Below are 16,047 nucleotides of genomic sequence, written 5' to 3'. Positions count from 1 at the left end.
CTCCAATTGGCCCGAACTCTTACAAACCTGCCTGACAACCAGGCGCCGCCTCCTCGGATTGGCTATTGGGGCCAAGCGGCTTCCTTTTTTTCTCATTGGAAAGGAAGAGTACAAACCGCCAGGGTTCGTCTCCCAGAATTGGCTGAAGCGGGAGGTCCCGCCCTAAAGTGGGTCGAGCTTAATTAGGGAGGCGGGGATAAGGGGAAGCTCAAGCTTAGCGCTCAGTGCCGCACTCCCGGCGTCTGGTGTGCGTCGGCCTCGGCCATTCTTTGCAGCCCCTTCCTTTCTAAAGTGGCTCTCACTCTTTACCCGCTCTGCTCCTTCGCCCAGTACGAATGGAAGGAGAGTAGCCCTAAAATGAAGGGTACCTTTCTTCATCAGGGTAACTTAGCACTAATTGCATATGCAAAGTTGGTGGAGAGAGCTCCCGAGAGTCCTCCAGGGCATCCGTTTCCTAAATGGGGCTTGCAGAGAATCAAAGGGGAAGGCTGGCTAGCTGGGACCTTGGTGAGATGAGACGAAAATCCTGGATTTGTTACAATTTTGGAAAGAGGGTCCCCATTCCTATCGCATGTGTCCTGGGATTGTGGAACCAGCAAATTGGAACACTTGGGAATACAGTGGAAAAAACTACCTTCTTGTTGGAATATTTTAGGATATACCATCCCTTACCTCCATCCTGCCCAAGCCAGTATCCTAATGGATAAGATCATTTCCTGCCCTCAGGGAGTTCATTGTCTGGTGAAGTTCACAGGCTTGTATAAACAGATGCTTAAGATACAATGCAATAAATTTCACAACCCTAGAGGTGGCTGGAGGAATGTGTTTCAGAAAGTGGACTCCATTAGACGATGGACTATATGAAGAAACTGGAGAAAGCTCAAGAAAAAGGCTGTGGCTCTTGACTAGGAGAGCAATGTTAAAAGACAAAGTCCATGGCAGGGAAAAGAAAAGACAAAATTGGGAAATGTGTAGAATCAACAGGATTTGGTGACTCACTGGATTGTGGGGAAGACGGTAAGGGAAAGGGAGGAGTTGAAGATGACTTCTGAAGCCATCAGAGATATAGGTAGAAAACTGGTGTCCTAATGGCAAAGGAAGTAAAAGAGGATTGCTCAATAGTACCGGATTCCAGGGAATGATTAAGATAAAGATCAAACAACACCACTTCGATTCTAAAGTTGTAGGTGATCTCTAAAGGAAAGTTTTAGAGAAGTAGAAGGAAGATTATAATGGTTGAAGAGTGAGCAAGAGATATGGAAGTAAAGGCAACAGACATTGCTCCTATCTTATAGAAATAGTATTTGGCTCCCAACGATTAAGGACAATTCAAAGTAGTATGAAGGTGACTGCATGCCAACCATTATTTGCTGGGGGAAAAGCCTGGGAAGAAAGGATATTTATTTGTGGATGGATATTTGTGTCTACATTAGTGCTGAACTACAGGAGCACTGTAGTCCTGAGACCTAGAACTTGCCTATGTAAAACAGGCATATCGTTTTTGGACTCACCCCACCATCCTCCCAGTTCTTTGTCCCTCTGGGAAGCAAAGGACAGAGCCACATAATACAGTTCAGAACTACCAAATGGGAACTTTCATCCATGTGAATTCAGGTCCCTAGTACATTCTTACATGCTCTTTTAAAGATCTGAAACTATGGGGATCCCTGGGTGGCTCAGCGGTTTAGTGCCTGCCTGCCTTCGGCCCAGAGGGTGATCCTGGGGTCCCGGGATCGAGTCCCACATTGGGCTCCCTGCATGAGCCCTGTTTCTCCCTCTGCCTGTGTCTCTGCCTCTCTCTGTCTCTCATGAATAAATAAATAAAATCTTAAAAAAAGAGAGAGAGAGAGAGAGAGAGAGATCTGGAACTAGACTAGGAACCTGGCTAACTCAGTCAGTGGAGCATGTGACTTGATTTTGGGTTGTGAATTTTAGCCCCATGTTGGGCATAGAGATTACTTAAAAAATAAATAAATAAGGTAGAGTTCTGCCTGAGTGGCTCAGTTGGCCCAACTCTTGATTTTGGCTCAGTCGTGATCTCAGGGTTGTGAGATTGAGCCTCGAGTCAGGACCCATGCTCAGCATGGAGTCTGCTTAAGATTTTCTCCCTCTCCCTCTGTCCTCACCTCAAGCAGGCCTGTGTGCTCTCAAACACACACACACACACACACACACACACACAACAACAACAACAACAACACAAAACCAAACAAAATCTTTAAAAAAAAGTGAATTGGGCAAGTTCAAATTTAAGATTAGAAGTACCTCCAGGAACTACAATCAGACATTTAAAAAATATTTTCTGGGAGGCTCAGTCAGTTGAGCATCCAATTCTTTTTTTTTTTTTTAAGATTTTATTTATTTATTCATGAGAGACACAGAGAGGTGAAGATATCAAGGGAGAAGCAGGCTCCTTATAGAGAGCCCATTGTGGGACTTGATCCCTGGACTGGGATCATGCCCTGAGTAGAAGGCAGAGGCTCAAGTGCTGAGCCACCGAGGCATCCCATTCTGGGCATCCAACTCTTGATCTCAGCTGGGGTCTTGAATTCAGGGTTATGAGTTCAAGCCCCAGTGTGGAGCCTACTTAATTTTTTTTTAAGTTAAAAATAAATAAATGCATAAAGAGACATCTGGGTGGTTCAGCGGTTAAAGCGTCTGCTGTCAGCCCAGGGCATGATCCTGCGGTTCTGGGATGGAGCCCACATCCGGCTCCCTGCATGGAGCCTGCTTCTCCCTCTGTCTGTGTCTCTGCCTCTGTGTGTGTGTGTGTGTCTTTATGAATAAATAAATAAAATCTTAAAAAAAATAAAAATTTAAAAATTAAAAAAACAAAAAAATAATAAATGTATAAAAATGCTTTCTTATCTCGCTAGGAAAAGAACTATCTTGGGATGCCTGGGTGGCTCAGCAATTGAGCGGCTGCCTTCGGCTCAGAGTATGATCCCAGGATCCAGGATCGAGTCCCACATCAGGCTCCCTTGTGGGGAGACTGCTTCTCCCTCTGCCTGTGTCTCTGCCTCTTTCTCTGTGTCTCTCATGAATAAATAAAATATTTAAAAAAAAAATGTCTTATAACATGTAAATCCAATATTCAACACTCAGGTTTTCAGGAAGTTTTTGAGAATTTATAATGTACAAAGTAGAAGACTGCCTCAAGTTGTTCAGCTGTGAAGGAAAAGAGAAAGTTGGGCAGTTGGGCAGTGGTTAGAGGAGACTGCAAAGTTCAGAAAGAGTAGCTTACCACCAACCAATCCATTGATTCTAAGTGCGAATATTTTGTTTTTGTTGTTGTTGTTGTTGTTGTTAGTAACTGGAAGTGTGGCCTGCCAGTGTCCAACTGTCTGGTACAGAGCAGTGGAGGTGGAGACAAGGATGGAATCTAACAGCGAAGTTGGGAAGGGAGCTGTTGATTCCTGCTCAAGACTGAAGCCTTGAACCCCTCTCTTCTGCCTGCTTTACTGCCCCCCCCCACACACACACACAGATCCACCCCACCCTACAGGGCAGAGAAGACGTGGGTTTCCGGTCTGCAACGATTCCTGGGCTGGGGAGAGCAACTGGTTTTGGAGCTGCTTTGTCTTCACTTCAAGTTTGGTGGGAGTAGAACGAACAGGGCAACAAACAGGACAAGAACACTGGACCGTGTATTTTGTGTAGGATGTGCTGGAACAGGTGTGGCAGCACCGAGCACTCCAGGGCTACCGAATCACCTGCGGTAATCCGGGCGGCAGCCACTGTATATCCATAAGCACGTCTGAGACGGTTTTATCCCACCAGTCCCTCCTGCAGCCTTCCCCACAACTCCCGAACCTCGGTGCCTACAGTTCCACCGTGGATGCTGCAGGGCTTCCACAGAGGACTGCACTCCTTCCGACACGCTCCACCCAGCGCTCTCAGCTCCGGGACAAGCCGGTCTCGGGCACGCTGAAGGTTCGATGATGATTCAATTAACTGTTTAAGCGCATGGCGGGAGTTGAGAGGACCTCACTCCCCTAGCAGGCGCAGAGAGCAGAGGCCTGCGAACACTGTCTCAAAAGGACTACGCAACGGCAGCGAGCGAGTCACTGCCACCGAGGCGCCAACCCCCGGCACCCAGACGCCGCCCACCCTCCGGGAGCTCGCTCCCCGCGCCCGGCGCCCCGCCCACCCCTCGCCCCTCCCCCCGGCGGAAGCGGAAGCGGAAGCGGGAGCGGAAGCGGCGTGCGGTGCCTGGCCCCGGAAGCGGCTTTCCTGCGCCTTCCGCGGCGGTCTCCTGTCGCCATGGCGCTGGCGGTTTTGCGAGTCCTGGAGCCCTTCCCGACCGAGGCACCCCCGCTGGCTGTGCTGCTGCCCCCCGGGGGCCCGTGGCCTGCGGCGGGGCTGGGCCTGGTGCTGGCCCTGCGGCCCGCAGGGGAGAGCCCCGCGGGGCCGGCCCTGCTAGTGGCGGCCCTGGAGGGGCCGGACGCGGAGACGGAAGAGCAGGGTCCCGGGCCCCCGCAGCTGCTGGTTAGCCGCGCGCTGCTTCGGCTTCTGGCTCTGGGCTCTGGGGCGTGGGTGCGGGCGCGGCCCGTGCGGCGGCCGCCGGCGCTGGGCTGGGCGCTGCTGGGCACCTCTCCGGGGCCCGGGCTCGGACCGCGAGTCGGGCCGCTGCTGGTGCGGCGCGGAGAGGCCCTGCCTGTGCCCGGGCCGCGGGTGCTGGAGACACGGCCGGCGTTGCAAGGGCTGCTGGGCCCAGGGACGCGGCTAGCTGTGACTGAGCTCCGTGGGCGGGCCAAACTGGGTCCGGAGGCCGGGGACTGCAGCCGGCCTCCACCGCCGCCCGTGGTGTCCTCCTTCGCGGTTAACTGCACGGTCCGGCGACTCCGGGGAGTTCTGGGAGGGACTGGAGATTCGCTGGGGGTAAGCCGGAGCTGTCTCCGTAGCCTGGGCCTCTTCCAGGGCGAATGGGTGTGGGTGACCCGGGCCGGAGAGTCGTCAAACACTTCCCAGCCACACTTGGCCAGGGTGCAGGTCCTAGAGCCTCGCTGGGACCTCTCTGAAAAGCTGGGACCCGGCTCTGGGCAGCCAGGAGAGCCCCTCGTTGACGGACTGGCCCTCGTGCCTGCCACTCTTGCTTTTAATCTCGGCTGTGATCCCTTGGAAGTAGGAGAGCTCAAAATTCAGGTAGGATACAGGACTAAGGTCAGGAATGCTTCCACTCCTTATTCCCTCTCCCTATCTCGACTGAATTTGAAGAGGAGAGCTGTAGAATATAAGTCCCTTGCTAGATCTTAATGTCTCTTAGTCTTATTTATCTATTCTCTACAATCAAAATGTAATCCTCCATGGTGTAGTGGGGCATGGGAAAGGCTTCCTTCCATCTATTGAGGTGAAAGGAGAGAATCATTATTAATCACTGGTTGTATACAGTAATCTACTTAATCAATTGTTTGTTGAATTGCTACAGCGTATCCAGAATTGTACTGAGTAATATGGAGGATGATACCTCATTTCTTTTACTCATGCTTATTTATCCTTGACTTCACATTCCTTCCTGCTCTTCTAGCCTAATCTGTTAAAGTTTTACCATTCTTTCCTTCAAAGCCCATCTAAAGATGCTGCCTTCTTAAAGCCTTACATAATCATACCACGCATTTAACTTGACTTCTCCCTCCTGTAGCGTTTTGTACCTTTCCTCGGGGCATTTATTTTCTGTTCAGTTATGATTATGTACTGTCTAATCCTCAGTTATGTATTGTAAATCCCTTGAAGGGAAGGGCTCTTTACTATCTTTAGTGCCTGGTGTTTGATTTTAATATTTTATTAAATATACCCAAGAGAAGTTTTTGGTTTCTGCCTTTAAGGAGATTACCTCAAAAAGATTGTTGTATTTGGGGGGACAAATATAGTCTGTTTAATTGGGCACTTAGATGTATGGTTTAGCTCTGTACTGTCCAACATGGAAGCCACTAGCCACATTGTGGCTTTTTAAATTAATTAAAACTAAATAAAATTTAAAACTCAGGTTTTTTTTATTGTTTTAGTTACATGTCACATGCTCAGTAGCACATGGAGGTGACATTTCTATCACTGTAAAAAGTTCTATTAAATAATGCTGGCATAGCCAATTCATGCTATCAGATGTCAAGAGGGATATAAGATATGCATAACTGGGAGTCAGGTGTGGATTTCCTTTTGAATGGAGGAAAAACTGAAGTCCTCAGACTGGAGCTCATTTGGCTGAACCGACCCTTTGAGCTTCAGTGAGATCATAGCCTTTTCCCACAACCTGAATTCAGTGTCCCCACTAATGTCCAATTAATAGCAATCCCAGTTACTGCCTGGTGTGACTCAAAAGGACTTATGGGAATTAAATGTCTTTACCACTTTCCTGGCTTGGGGGCCGACCTAAAGGTATCACAGAAAGGTTATTTTTACTGGGGAATTCTTTGGAGCTAGAGTCAGAAATCTCTTCCTGGTGCCCATGACAAGGAGAGGTTTCTGTTTCTAGGGAAGATCCAGGTATTCAGTTTGGCTACCTTAGGCCTCCCCTCCCACAGTTCTTGTGGATAGAGAGTGCAAATAGAAAAATTGGCTGCTAAAGTTAAGATGGGGCAGAGCCTGACTCCTTGGAAGGTTATAAGGTGGTGGTTATTTCTCTAATAGAGGTATTCAGAAGGCTCCGGCGCCCCTGAAGACAAAGGAAGCTGCTCAGTGCTGTCTGGGCCTCTGTTTGCCAAAGAGTTACACATCGAAATTGTATCCTCTCCCCACTACAGCACTAATGGAAATTACGACCATGTTCTTTACCGGCACTTTCAGACACCCAGGTTAGCTGCTTACCCCTTTCAGGAGTATAGCATCTCACCCATTCTCTCCTCCTCTCCTATGCCTTAGACAAGTTCCCACAGACTCTGACTTTACAGAGCCACACTGTAGGCAATATTGTGGCTAGATGCCTCTTGGTGTGGCACGCGGTCAATAGAAGAGAAATTGGTACCATGAGGTGAATCTGGACATTCTAAACTGAGAAACCTCTCTGATTTGAGAGGGCACCCAAAGAGCCAGGATCATGCTCTACCCCTCACTGCTCTGTGATCCCCCTTTCTAGCCTCTGTGCTGTTCCCCCCAGCTCATTCTAGGTCAGATTTGTTCTCTGGATAACTGCATGGGATCTCTGAGTGGGAGAGGGGGTAGGCCCTTATAGTCTGTAGGTTGGGAGTGGATATGCGGGGATATGCCAGGCCCATGCTTTAACTCTCATTGTGAGCTGACCAAGGCCACTGCTGTGTTGCAGGGCAGTCCAGGAAGGGGATGTTCTGTGTGTACCAACAGTTGGGCAAGTAGAGATCCTGGAAGGAAGCCCAGAAAAACTGCCCAGGTATGCAGCTGCCTCCTATCTTATCCCAGCTGGGAGTCCTAATCTGGGTGTAAGAGTTCTGTGATCCCCTCCCCATGAGTTGTATGGAATAATTTTGTATATAAGAAAAATGTATTGTTCTGTACATTTTTCCAGAAAAAAGGTACATGCTTTCTTCAGATTCTCAAATAAGTGCAGGATTAAAAAAAGATTAGGAACCACTGCCTGCTGCCCTTGGGATGTGTTTATCCTCAAATTATTGGGTGGTCATAGGTAAAGGAAAGCATTGTGAAGTTTAAGGGCCTAGACTAACATGAGATTCCTTGCTTCATTCTCAACCTCAGTGTTTTTGGGGCCAGGTTTCAGGCCACACCTCCCATATACTCAACATAAGGAGACCCAGGCTTTGATTTCTGCCCTAATTAATGGTGTGTATACATGCAGCTTTTCAATCCTATCTCCCAAAACGGCGGAGAGACAGATTCCTGCCGTCATTGAGAGGCCTTCTCTTTTTCCTTTTCCTGAATAAAGAGTGAGAAACTTAGCATTACTGAACCAAGCACCCAAACAAAGGGTCTAACCTTTCTCCTCCCTGTAGCCCCTGGTCACAGAGGTTGCATGTAAAAGAGTGAGGCAAATAATTCAGAGACTGCTCTGGCTTTATGTGAAGTGGGAGACTATGTAGCCTGATACCCCAAGATTGATTTCCTATAGCAATGTACTAGGAGAGCACAGCTGATAGACCTGCTAATCCAACATTCAGGGGATTTCAGTGAGGTGGGGGGACCAGCTGGAAATAAAGAGTTGGCATGCCCAAGGTCTCTGGCCTAGCCAGCCTGGGTCCTTTGCCAAGACATGTATTGTCTAGAGTGCCTGATTCATCCTTGGTCAACGTTCAGAGCTGTGGTACCCACACCCCATTTAATGTTTATGGCACCTCTTTGAGCTTTCCCAAATTAAATCTACAACTGAGGCCAGGCTGGCATGTATTAGCCACTTCCCACTTCTGTTGCATCTTAAATATAGTCAGTATCTACAGGCTAGCTTTCCACCCTTTGTACTTTAAAAGAAAAGCAGGCACTGGGGCCCTTCTGAGACAGACCAGCAAGCCTGTTCTATTCCTGAATCTCTGCTGTTCCGGCCCAGTAGAGACCTCCCTCCCTCCCCTGGATGCTGAGCACACACTTCTGTCTCCTGAGCAGATCCTGGAAAGCAGGGTTAGGGTGGGCAGGTGGGTCCAAGGACAGACAGACAAGTGCTTTAGCCCTCCTCCTGCAGACCTGGTAAGGGAAGCTTTGCTAGGAGGCTCCTGTGATCCCTGGAACGGAATTCCAGAGTTGGTGATGTAGCCTCTTCAGGCTCTTCCACAGTTTCACTTCCCCGGAGCAAGCCACCAGGATCCAGCTCCACTGTCTCCCATCTGGCTCTTGAGAACACAACCCAGCGTTTCCCAGCAATATCCAGAGGTCTGATCCTTGTACTCACTGAGATGGTCCTACTGCTGTCCGTGGAAGGGAGGAGTTCCCCTTAACCCCCCATAGTGCTGTTCCCCCTTGGATTCCACTGCTTATCATGTGCACTGTGACTCAGGATTGAGATTCCAGGTTCTAGACCTACTCACTGTTCATTTATACTGAATAACAGTAAGACACAGGCTTCCTTACGTTCCAATTTTTATCACGATAACTGCCTACCCTAATAATTGCAAGAGTTCCGAATACCAATCTGGTATGCTTCTCCCCTCCACCCAGAGGTATTCCCACACGTCCCACTTTGCTGCCAGAGGAAGCAGCTTTATTACTGAAACAATGTGAACAAAGGGATTTGCACCAACTAGAACTTAGAGAGGCCCAAGTTACAGTCTGAGCCAAGTCCTTGCCTTTCCACCAGAGAATTAAACAAGGGGAGTAGTTCATCATTTCTTTATCAGGAAGATTGGGCTAGTAACTACTCTGCAGAGGAGCAGGTTGAGTAGCCCCAACTCACTCTAACACTAGCCTGGGACTGCACAACCCTGGTTATGGCCAAGGGAGCTTTCAAAAAATACACCAGACCTATTGGAGCAGAGTCAAGGTGAGGCTGGGGCCCATGTAGTCTTAATTTAAAAAATTGAGTTGGGGATCCCTGGGTGGCGCAGTGGTTTGGTGCCTGCCTTTGGCCCAGGGTGCGATCCTGGAGACCCGGGATCGAATCCCACATCGGGCTCCTGGTGCATAGAGCCTGCTTCTCCCTCTGCCTATGTCTCTGCCTCTCTCTCTCTCTCTCTCTCTGTGACTATCATAAATAAATAAAAATTAAAAAAAAAAATTGAGTTGGGTGCCTGGCTGGGTCAGTCAGTAGAACATGCAACTCTTGATCTTGGGGTCATGACTTCAAGTCCCACATTGGACATAGAGATTACTTTTTTAAAAACTGACATATAATTCACGTTTAAAGTGTACAATTCTGTGGCTTTTACTGTATTCACAAGGTTATGCAACCAACACCACTATCTAGTTGCAGAACATTTTCATCACCCCAAAACCTGTACCCATTAACAGTCCCTCCCTATTCCTTCCTTCCCTTGGCCCCCAGCAGTTACCAAGCTGCTGAATGAAATCATACAATATGTGGGAGATGATTTTCAAGTTTCACAGATAATTCTGTGCAGCCAAAAAGAATTAATCATTAGATGTCTTTTAAAAAATTATTTATTCATGAGAGACACAGAGAGGCAGAGACCTAGAGGGAGAAGCGGGCTCCTCTCAGGGAGTCCAATGTGGGACTCGATCCCCAAACCAGGGATCACTCCCTGAACCAAAGGCAGATGCTCAACCACTGAGCCACCCAGGCGTCCCCATTAGATGTCTTTAATAAGGGATCTGCAATTAGATTTTAGTGGAATTATTGGGTAAGAGACAAGGGATACTTCAGCTGAGGTTTTGGAAGGCTTTTTTTTTTTTTTTTTTTTTTTAAGATTTTATTTATTCATGAGAGATAGAAGCAGAGACATAGGCAGAGGGAGAAGCAGGCTCCCTGCAGGGAACCTGATGCGGGACTTGACCCCAGGATCCTGGAATCATGACCCAAGCCAAAGGCAGATGCTATTAGCTGAGCCACCCAGGTGCCCCTTCAGCTGTGGCTTCTCACTGGAATGGGTGGCCATTAAATACATCCCCAAGGCTCTCTGATAGTTGTCATGAGGGATGTGAAGGGCAGTTATCCCTTCTGCCTTCAAAATGTGAATGAGCCAGCCAGCAAGAGAAGAAAGATCACTTGCTTTTCTCCCCCCCGCCCCCTATTCCTCGCCCCTTCCTTACCACCTGCCATGTCTGGGGGCAATTATTCATGCTTTTCTTGAGTTTGCCTCTGCAGCAGACCTCTATGAGACAACAACCTTGTCCTTAGGGAGGGGTATATGTGGGCTCTGGATCCTGGGTTCATTGGGCTTCTTTCCTGCAGGTGGTGGGAGATGTTTTTTAAAGTGAAGAAAACCATTGGGGAAGCTCCAGATGGGCCCACCAGTGCCTACCTGGCGGACATCACCCATACCTCCTTGTACTTGGTGAGGCCCGGGGGATGGGAGTAGAGCTGGCAAAGGGAACAGAAACAGCTTCCAGACACTAAAGCTTCCTCCCACCTTTCACAGGTGGGTTCTACCCTGAGCCTTGTTCCCAGGCTCACTTCAGGAGAATCTACTCCCTGGAACAGCTTGTCTCCTCCAGGCCTGGAGACCTTGGTGACTGAGCTCTGTGCTGCTCTGAAGCCTCGCCTCCAGCCAGGGTGAGTGAGGCTGCAGCCTCTGGGTGTGAGAAAAGCCTGCTCGGGACATCTCTGGAGGGGCAGTGGGCTAGACAAGTGGTTCCTAATGTGCTGGCCAGTGTAGGGTTGAGGGGACCTCCCTCAAACGAGTATGCCCAGGCCAGTAGCCCATGCCCTTTCTGTAAGCAGACTCCTGGGCTCCTTTCTGGGATAACCTCCATCCTCCAAGGTGGCTGTGGAGGAACAATCTCCACCAGGGACAGCTGTCTCTGAGACTGCCCTTCCCCTTGGGGAAGCCCACTAGCCATTCTGGCCTTCACCACCCTGGCCCCCAAAGATACAGCTCCTCATACCACTGGCCTAAGTGTAGACACAGACCTTTCCCTAATTCCTCTCAATACAATGCATAGACATAACAGTCAAGGCTTTGATGACATTGAAGGCAGCATTGACAAAAGGCAATTGTCCTGGCTACTGGATATGCCCTGCCAGGACACTGCAGGTGGCATGAGAAATTCGGCTTCTCCATGTGGAAACATCCCTGAAGGAGGGGATGCCACAAGGAGAGAGAAAGTGTCTGCTTTCTAGATCCAGGGTCCCTATGTTATGGGGGGCTCGTAAGTTTGAGCAGAATGGAGGAGACAAGTGTTCATTCTCTGGTTACAGAGGTGCCCTGCTGACAGGAACCAGTAGCGTCCTTCTGCGGGGTCCCCCTGGCAGTGGGAAGACCACAGCTGTCACTGCAGCCTGCAGCCGCCTCGGCCTCCACCTACTGAAGGTGAGGGTACCTGGAGAGTTGAACCCCAGCTACACTTCCCAGCCCAGATTCTCTCCTCCTCTCCCCCTCTGGCTACTAGCCTGGCCCTGCTACCTCAGGCAGGTGGGCCAGTAGGTCAGGCATATTTCCAGAATTCTCAGCTACCAAAAGATACTTTCAAAAAGGAAGGGGTTTAAAGATTTGGATGGATAGTCCAGGTTAGGGAAAAGAGGTAGGATTTGAACAGGGTTAATTTCTCCCCTATCTCTACCCTCTAAAAAAATATGGCCTGCATCTTCTTCTGGCTCCTCTCCCCGCCATTCCCGCCTCAGTCACATGTGCCTGAGACCACTGGGGCCTCCTCCCCAGGTGCCCTGCTCTAGCCTCTGTGCAGACAGTAGCGGGGCTGTGGAGAAAAAACTGCAGGCCACCTTCTCCCGGGCTCGGCGCTGCCGGCCTGTGGTTCTGTTGCTGACAGCCGTGGACCTTCTGGGCCGGAACCGTGATGGGCTAGGTGAGGACGCCCGTGTGGTGGCCACGCTGTGTCACCTCCTCCAGGATGAGGACCCCCTCACCAGGTATGATGCAGAGCTGGGTCTGGAAAAAGGCAGGGCCCAGCCCTCACCCCCTCCAGCCTTTTGTCCTCTCTCCCTCAACAGCTTCTCAGACATCCCACCCATATATGAGTCCTGAGCTGAGGAACTTAGGGTATCCAGAGGGAGGGGGATGCAGTCCCTAGTATTTCGTGTGGAGCAGTATATCAAAGAACAAAACACAGCCTCTACCATCAGTGAGTTCCATCTATGAGGGGGGGAAGCACAGGTCCCATGAAGCTTTGAGGTGCTCACCTCCCTTTCCTATCCCAGCACCCACCCACCCACCTCCGTGCCCCGACTGCACCAGCCTCATGACAAGACAGTGCTCAGGGCTGCCAGCCGCATTCTTGCCCTTAGCACCCTCCCTGTGTCTGCAGCTGCCCGCCCCTGATGGTCGTGGCCACCACCAGCCAGGCCCAGGACCTGCCTGCTGATGTGCAGACAGCGTTCCCTCACGAGCTGGAGGTGCCTGTGTTGTCAGAGGGGCAGCGGCTCAGTGTCCTTCAGGCTCTCACTGCCCACCTCCCCCTTGGCCAAGAGGTGAACCTGACGCAGCTGGCACGGAGGTGTGCGGTGAGTCCCTGGGCAGGGGACGGGCCTCCCCACCTTCTCTGTCCCGCTGGTATGGGTAGAAGACCACAAGGCACCAACACTGGGCCTCTACTACAGCTGGGGGACTGGCCTCCCTGGGACTCCTGGCTACTGAGCTCTGCTCACATACCCTTTCCCGCGGTTCCCCAGGGCTTCGTGGTAGGGGATCTCTATGCCCTTTTGACCCACAGCACCCGGGTAGCCTGCACCAGGATCAAGAACTCAGGGTAAGGAACCTGGGCATGGGAGGGAAAAGAAGGCAAGAGGAAATACAGTTGGGTGGGAGCTGGTCAAGGGCAGGGGGTGGTGTGGGGTAGGGAGGAACCAGGACCCTGATGGAGAGGATGCTTTTAGGTCAGCTCCTCCAGAGGTCTTCCTGGGTTTCTCTTTACAGTTTGGCAGGTGGCTTGAGTGAGGAGGATGAGGGGGAGCTATGTGCCGCTGGCTTTCCCCTCCTGGCTGAGGATTTTGGGCAGGCACTGGAGCAGTTGCAGACAGCTCACTCCCAGGCCATTGGAGCCCCCAAGGTAGAGACTCCAGGTCCTCGGAGGTAGGACAGGAGCTCTATCCACCACCATGTCCCAACCACACACTTTCCATCTCCTAGATCCCCTCAGTGTCCTGGCATGATGTGGGCGGGCTGCAAGAAGTGAAGAAGGAGATTCTGGAAACCATTCAGCTCCCTCTAGAGCACCCCGAGCTGCTGAGCCTGGGCCTCAGGCGCTCGGGTCTTCTGCTCCATGGTCCCCCTGGCACGGGCAAGACCCTCCTGGCCAAGGCAGTAGCCACCGAATGCAGCCTTACCTTCCTCAGGTGGCGAGGGGGTGTGGAAGGGGTGGTGGGCAGACCGGGAGCGGCCTCAGGCTGGGGAAAGGGCTGACTGAGAAGTCAGTTGTGTGTTCATGCATCCGATGAATCCCATCCTCTCCCTCAGTGTGAAGGGGCCTGAGCTCATCAACATGTATGTAGGCCAAAGTGAGGAGAATGTGCGAGAAGGTGAGTGAGGAAAGGCCAGGCTTCTAGCCCTTCCTAAACCCTGCTGGCCCTTGTGCTGCCTCTATCCTCCAGCAACTCCGGGCCTTTCCAAAGTCTCGTGGTGCTTTCTACAAAGCACCTTCCCAGGGTGGCCTAGTACCTGGAGTGATGAATTGTCACACCTGGCTTTCCCTCCTCCATCACCTGACTTCAGACCCACCCTTGAGCTTCCCCCTCTTGTGGGTCCCTTTCTCTCCTCAGTGTTTGCCAGAGCCAGAGCCGCGGCTCCGTGCATTATCTTCTTTGATGAACTGGACTCGCTGGCCCCAAGCCGGGGGCGAAATGGAGACTCTGGAGGTGTGATGGACAGGTGGGGGTCTGAGCCAGACTGGAGTTGGGTCCAGCATGGAGGGATTTGACACAGGTTGCAGCAGTCCTCAGAGCCCAGAGTTGCTGCCATTCCAGTTCTGAAATAGTATAACAGAAGAGAATGGGGGCTGTGGACTTGAGTCAGGGACTCTGAGGAGAACGGGGGGCCTGCGTGGAGGACTATAGAGGACACAACCAAGCATGTGGCCCTGTGGAGAAAGCTTGCAAGGAAGGGTGCCACAAGCAGGGCAGAGGCTGAGGAAGGGCCAAGGACTCTGGCCTACATGTCCTCATTTGCAGGGTGGTGTCTCAGCTCCTGGCTGAGCTGGATGGGCTTCACAGCACTCAAGATGTGTTTGTGATTGGAGCCACCAACAGACCCGACCTCCTGGACCCTGCCCTTCTGCGGCCTGGCAGGTGTGTACCCTATTCTCATCTCTACCAGGACCATCTAGGCCTGTCCCTTGACCCCCACCTTTGCCTCCTCCATCTTCATGCTGGGCTCCCTGACATTTACACCTATTTCCCTAAAGATTTGACAAGCTGGTATTTGTGGGGGTGAGTGAGGACCGCGCCTCCCAGCTACGTGTCCTGAGCGCCATTACACGCAAGTACGCCCTGCTAGGGGGAGACTCTCACAGGGCTTGGGCCTTGGGATGTTTAGGGGATAAATGCAATGTGCAGAATAAGCCGGTCAGGGATGCCTTCTGACAGAGGATGCCAGGTAAGGGACGCCTGGGTGGCTCAGCAGTTGAGCATCTGCCTTTGGCTCAGGGCATGATCCTGGGGTCTTGGGATCGAGTCCGCATTGGGCTCCCTGCAGGGAGCCAGCTTCTCCCTCTGCCTGTGTCTCTGCCTCTCTCTGTGTCTCTCATGAATAAATAAATCTAAAAAAAAGAGGATGCCAGGTAAAACCTCTATCTGCATAACAGGTTCAAGCTAGAGCCCTCTGTGAGCTTGGTGAATGTGCTGGATCGCTGTCCTCCCCAGCTGACAGGCGCAGACCTCTATTCTCTCTGCTCCGATGCCATGACAACTGCCCTCAAACGCAGGGTTCGGGACCTGGAGGAAGGTGAGCTACCTGCCAGCCCCATAGGCCAATTTGGGGGCCTCTGGGCAAGAAGATGATGCCCACTCCAGGGCTCTCCCCTCCTCGGACACAGGCCACAGCCTTTGTTGCTCCCTTGTCACCCTTCCCCCCACCAGGGCTGGAGCCCGGGAGCTCAACACTGCTACTCACCATGGACGACCTACTGCAGGCCGCTGCCCGGCTGCAGCCCTCAGTCAGTGAGCAGGAACTGCTCCGCTACAAGCGCATCCAGCGCAAGTTTGCCGCCTGCTAGGAGCCTCCTACCATCTGGGACCCTGCCCGCAAGGGCTGAAGGTACTTAGGTGTCCCCACAGAGACCTGAGAGAGCAAAGGGCTCCTCAGCAAGCTGTGGCTGCACCCAAAGGCTGCCTATCTCCAGGAGATCCCCTACATGCCAAGCAGCCCCATGGGGACTCAGAGGGCATCATCCCCTGCCTAGCTGTCCTTCCAGGCCAGCTCCAGCCCCAAGACTAAAGACCCTCTGCTGGGAGGAGGAGCTTGGCCAGAGGGAGCCTCAGTCTTGGCTGAAAATAAAGTGGATGCTGCCCCCTGCTGGTTGTGATCTGAAAGATTGGAGTGTGAAAAGAGCTAGTTTGTGGAAGGACAA

The 16,047-nt window shown here is 51.5% G+C and overlaps 1 protein-coding gene across 2 annotated transcripts; it reads left to right on the top strand.

Moving 5' to 3' along the window:
- Window positions 1-4,235: 4,235 nt before the first annotated feature.
- On the top strand, window positions 4,236-16,009 carry PEX6 (peroxisomal biogenesis factor 6). Of its 2 annotated transcripts, none has more exons than XM_038554099.1 (17): window positions 4,236-4,881; window positions 6,628-6,791; window positions 7,259-7,342; window positions 10,763-10,865; window positions 10,950-11,083; window positions 11,729-11,840; window positions 12,189-12,397; window positions 12,793-12,988; window positions 13,157-13,233; window positions 13,401-13,533; window positions 13,614-13,819; window positions 13,941-14,002; window positions 14,243-14,351; window positions 14,651-14,767; window positions 14,884-14,961; window positions 15,283-15,422; window positions 15,557-16,009. In XM_038554099.1, the coding sequence occupies exons 1-17, from the start codon at window positions 4,264-4,266 to the stop codon at window positions 15,691-15,693; spliced, it is 2,679 nt and encodes an 892-aa protein (XP_038410027.1). In that variant the 5' UTR covers window positions 4,236-4,263; the 3' UTR covers window positions 15,694-16,009. The 2 variants fall into 2 exon arrangements, with proteins under 2 accessions (XP_038410027.1, XP_038410026.1); XM_038554098.1 differs by having other exon boundaries at window positions 4,236-5,145.
- The last annotated feature ends 38 nt before the right edge of the window (window positions 16,010-16,047 follow it).

Source organism: Canis lupus, chromosome 12 (genome assembly GCF_011100685.1).
Source record: "Canis lupus familiaris isolate Mischka breed German Shepherd chromosome 12, alternate assembly UU_Cfam_GSD_1.0, whole genome shotgun sequence".
Lineage (NCBI taxonomy): Eukaryota > Metazoa > Chordata > Mammalia > Carnivora > Canidae > Canis > Canis lupus.
This window is presented reverse-complemented; position numbering and strand designations above follow the sequence as displayed.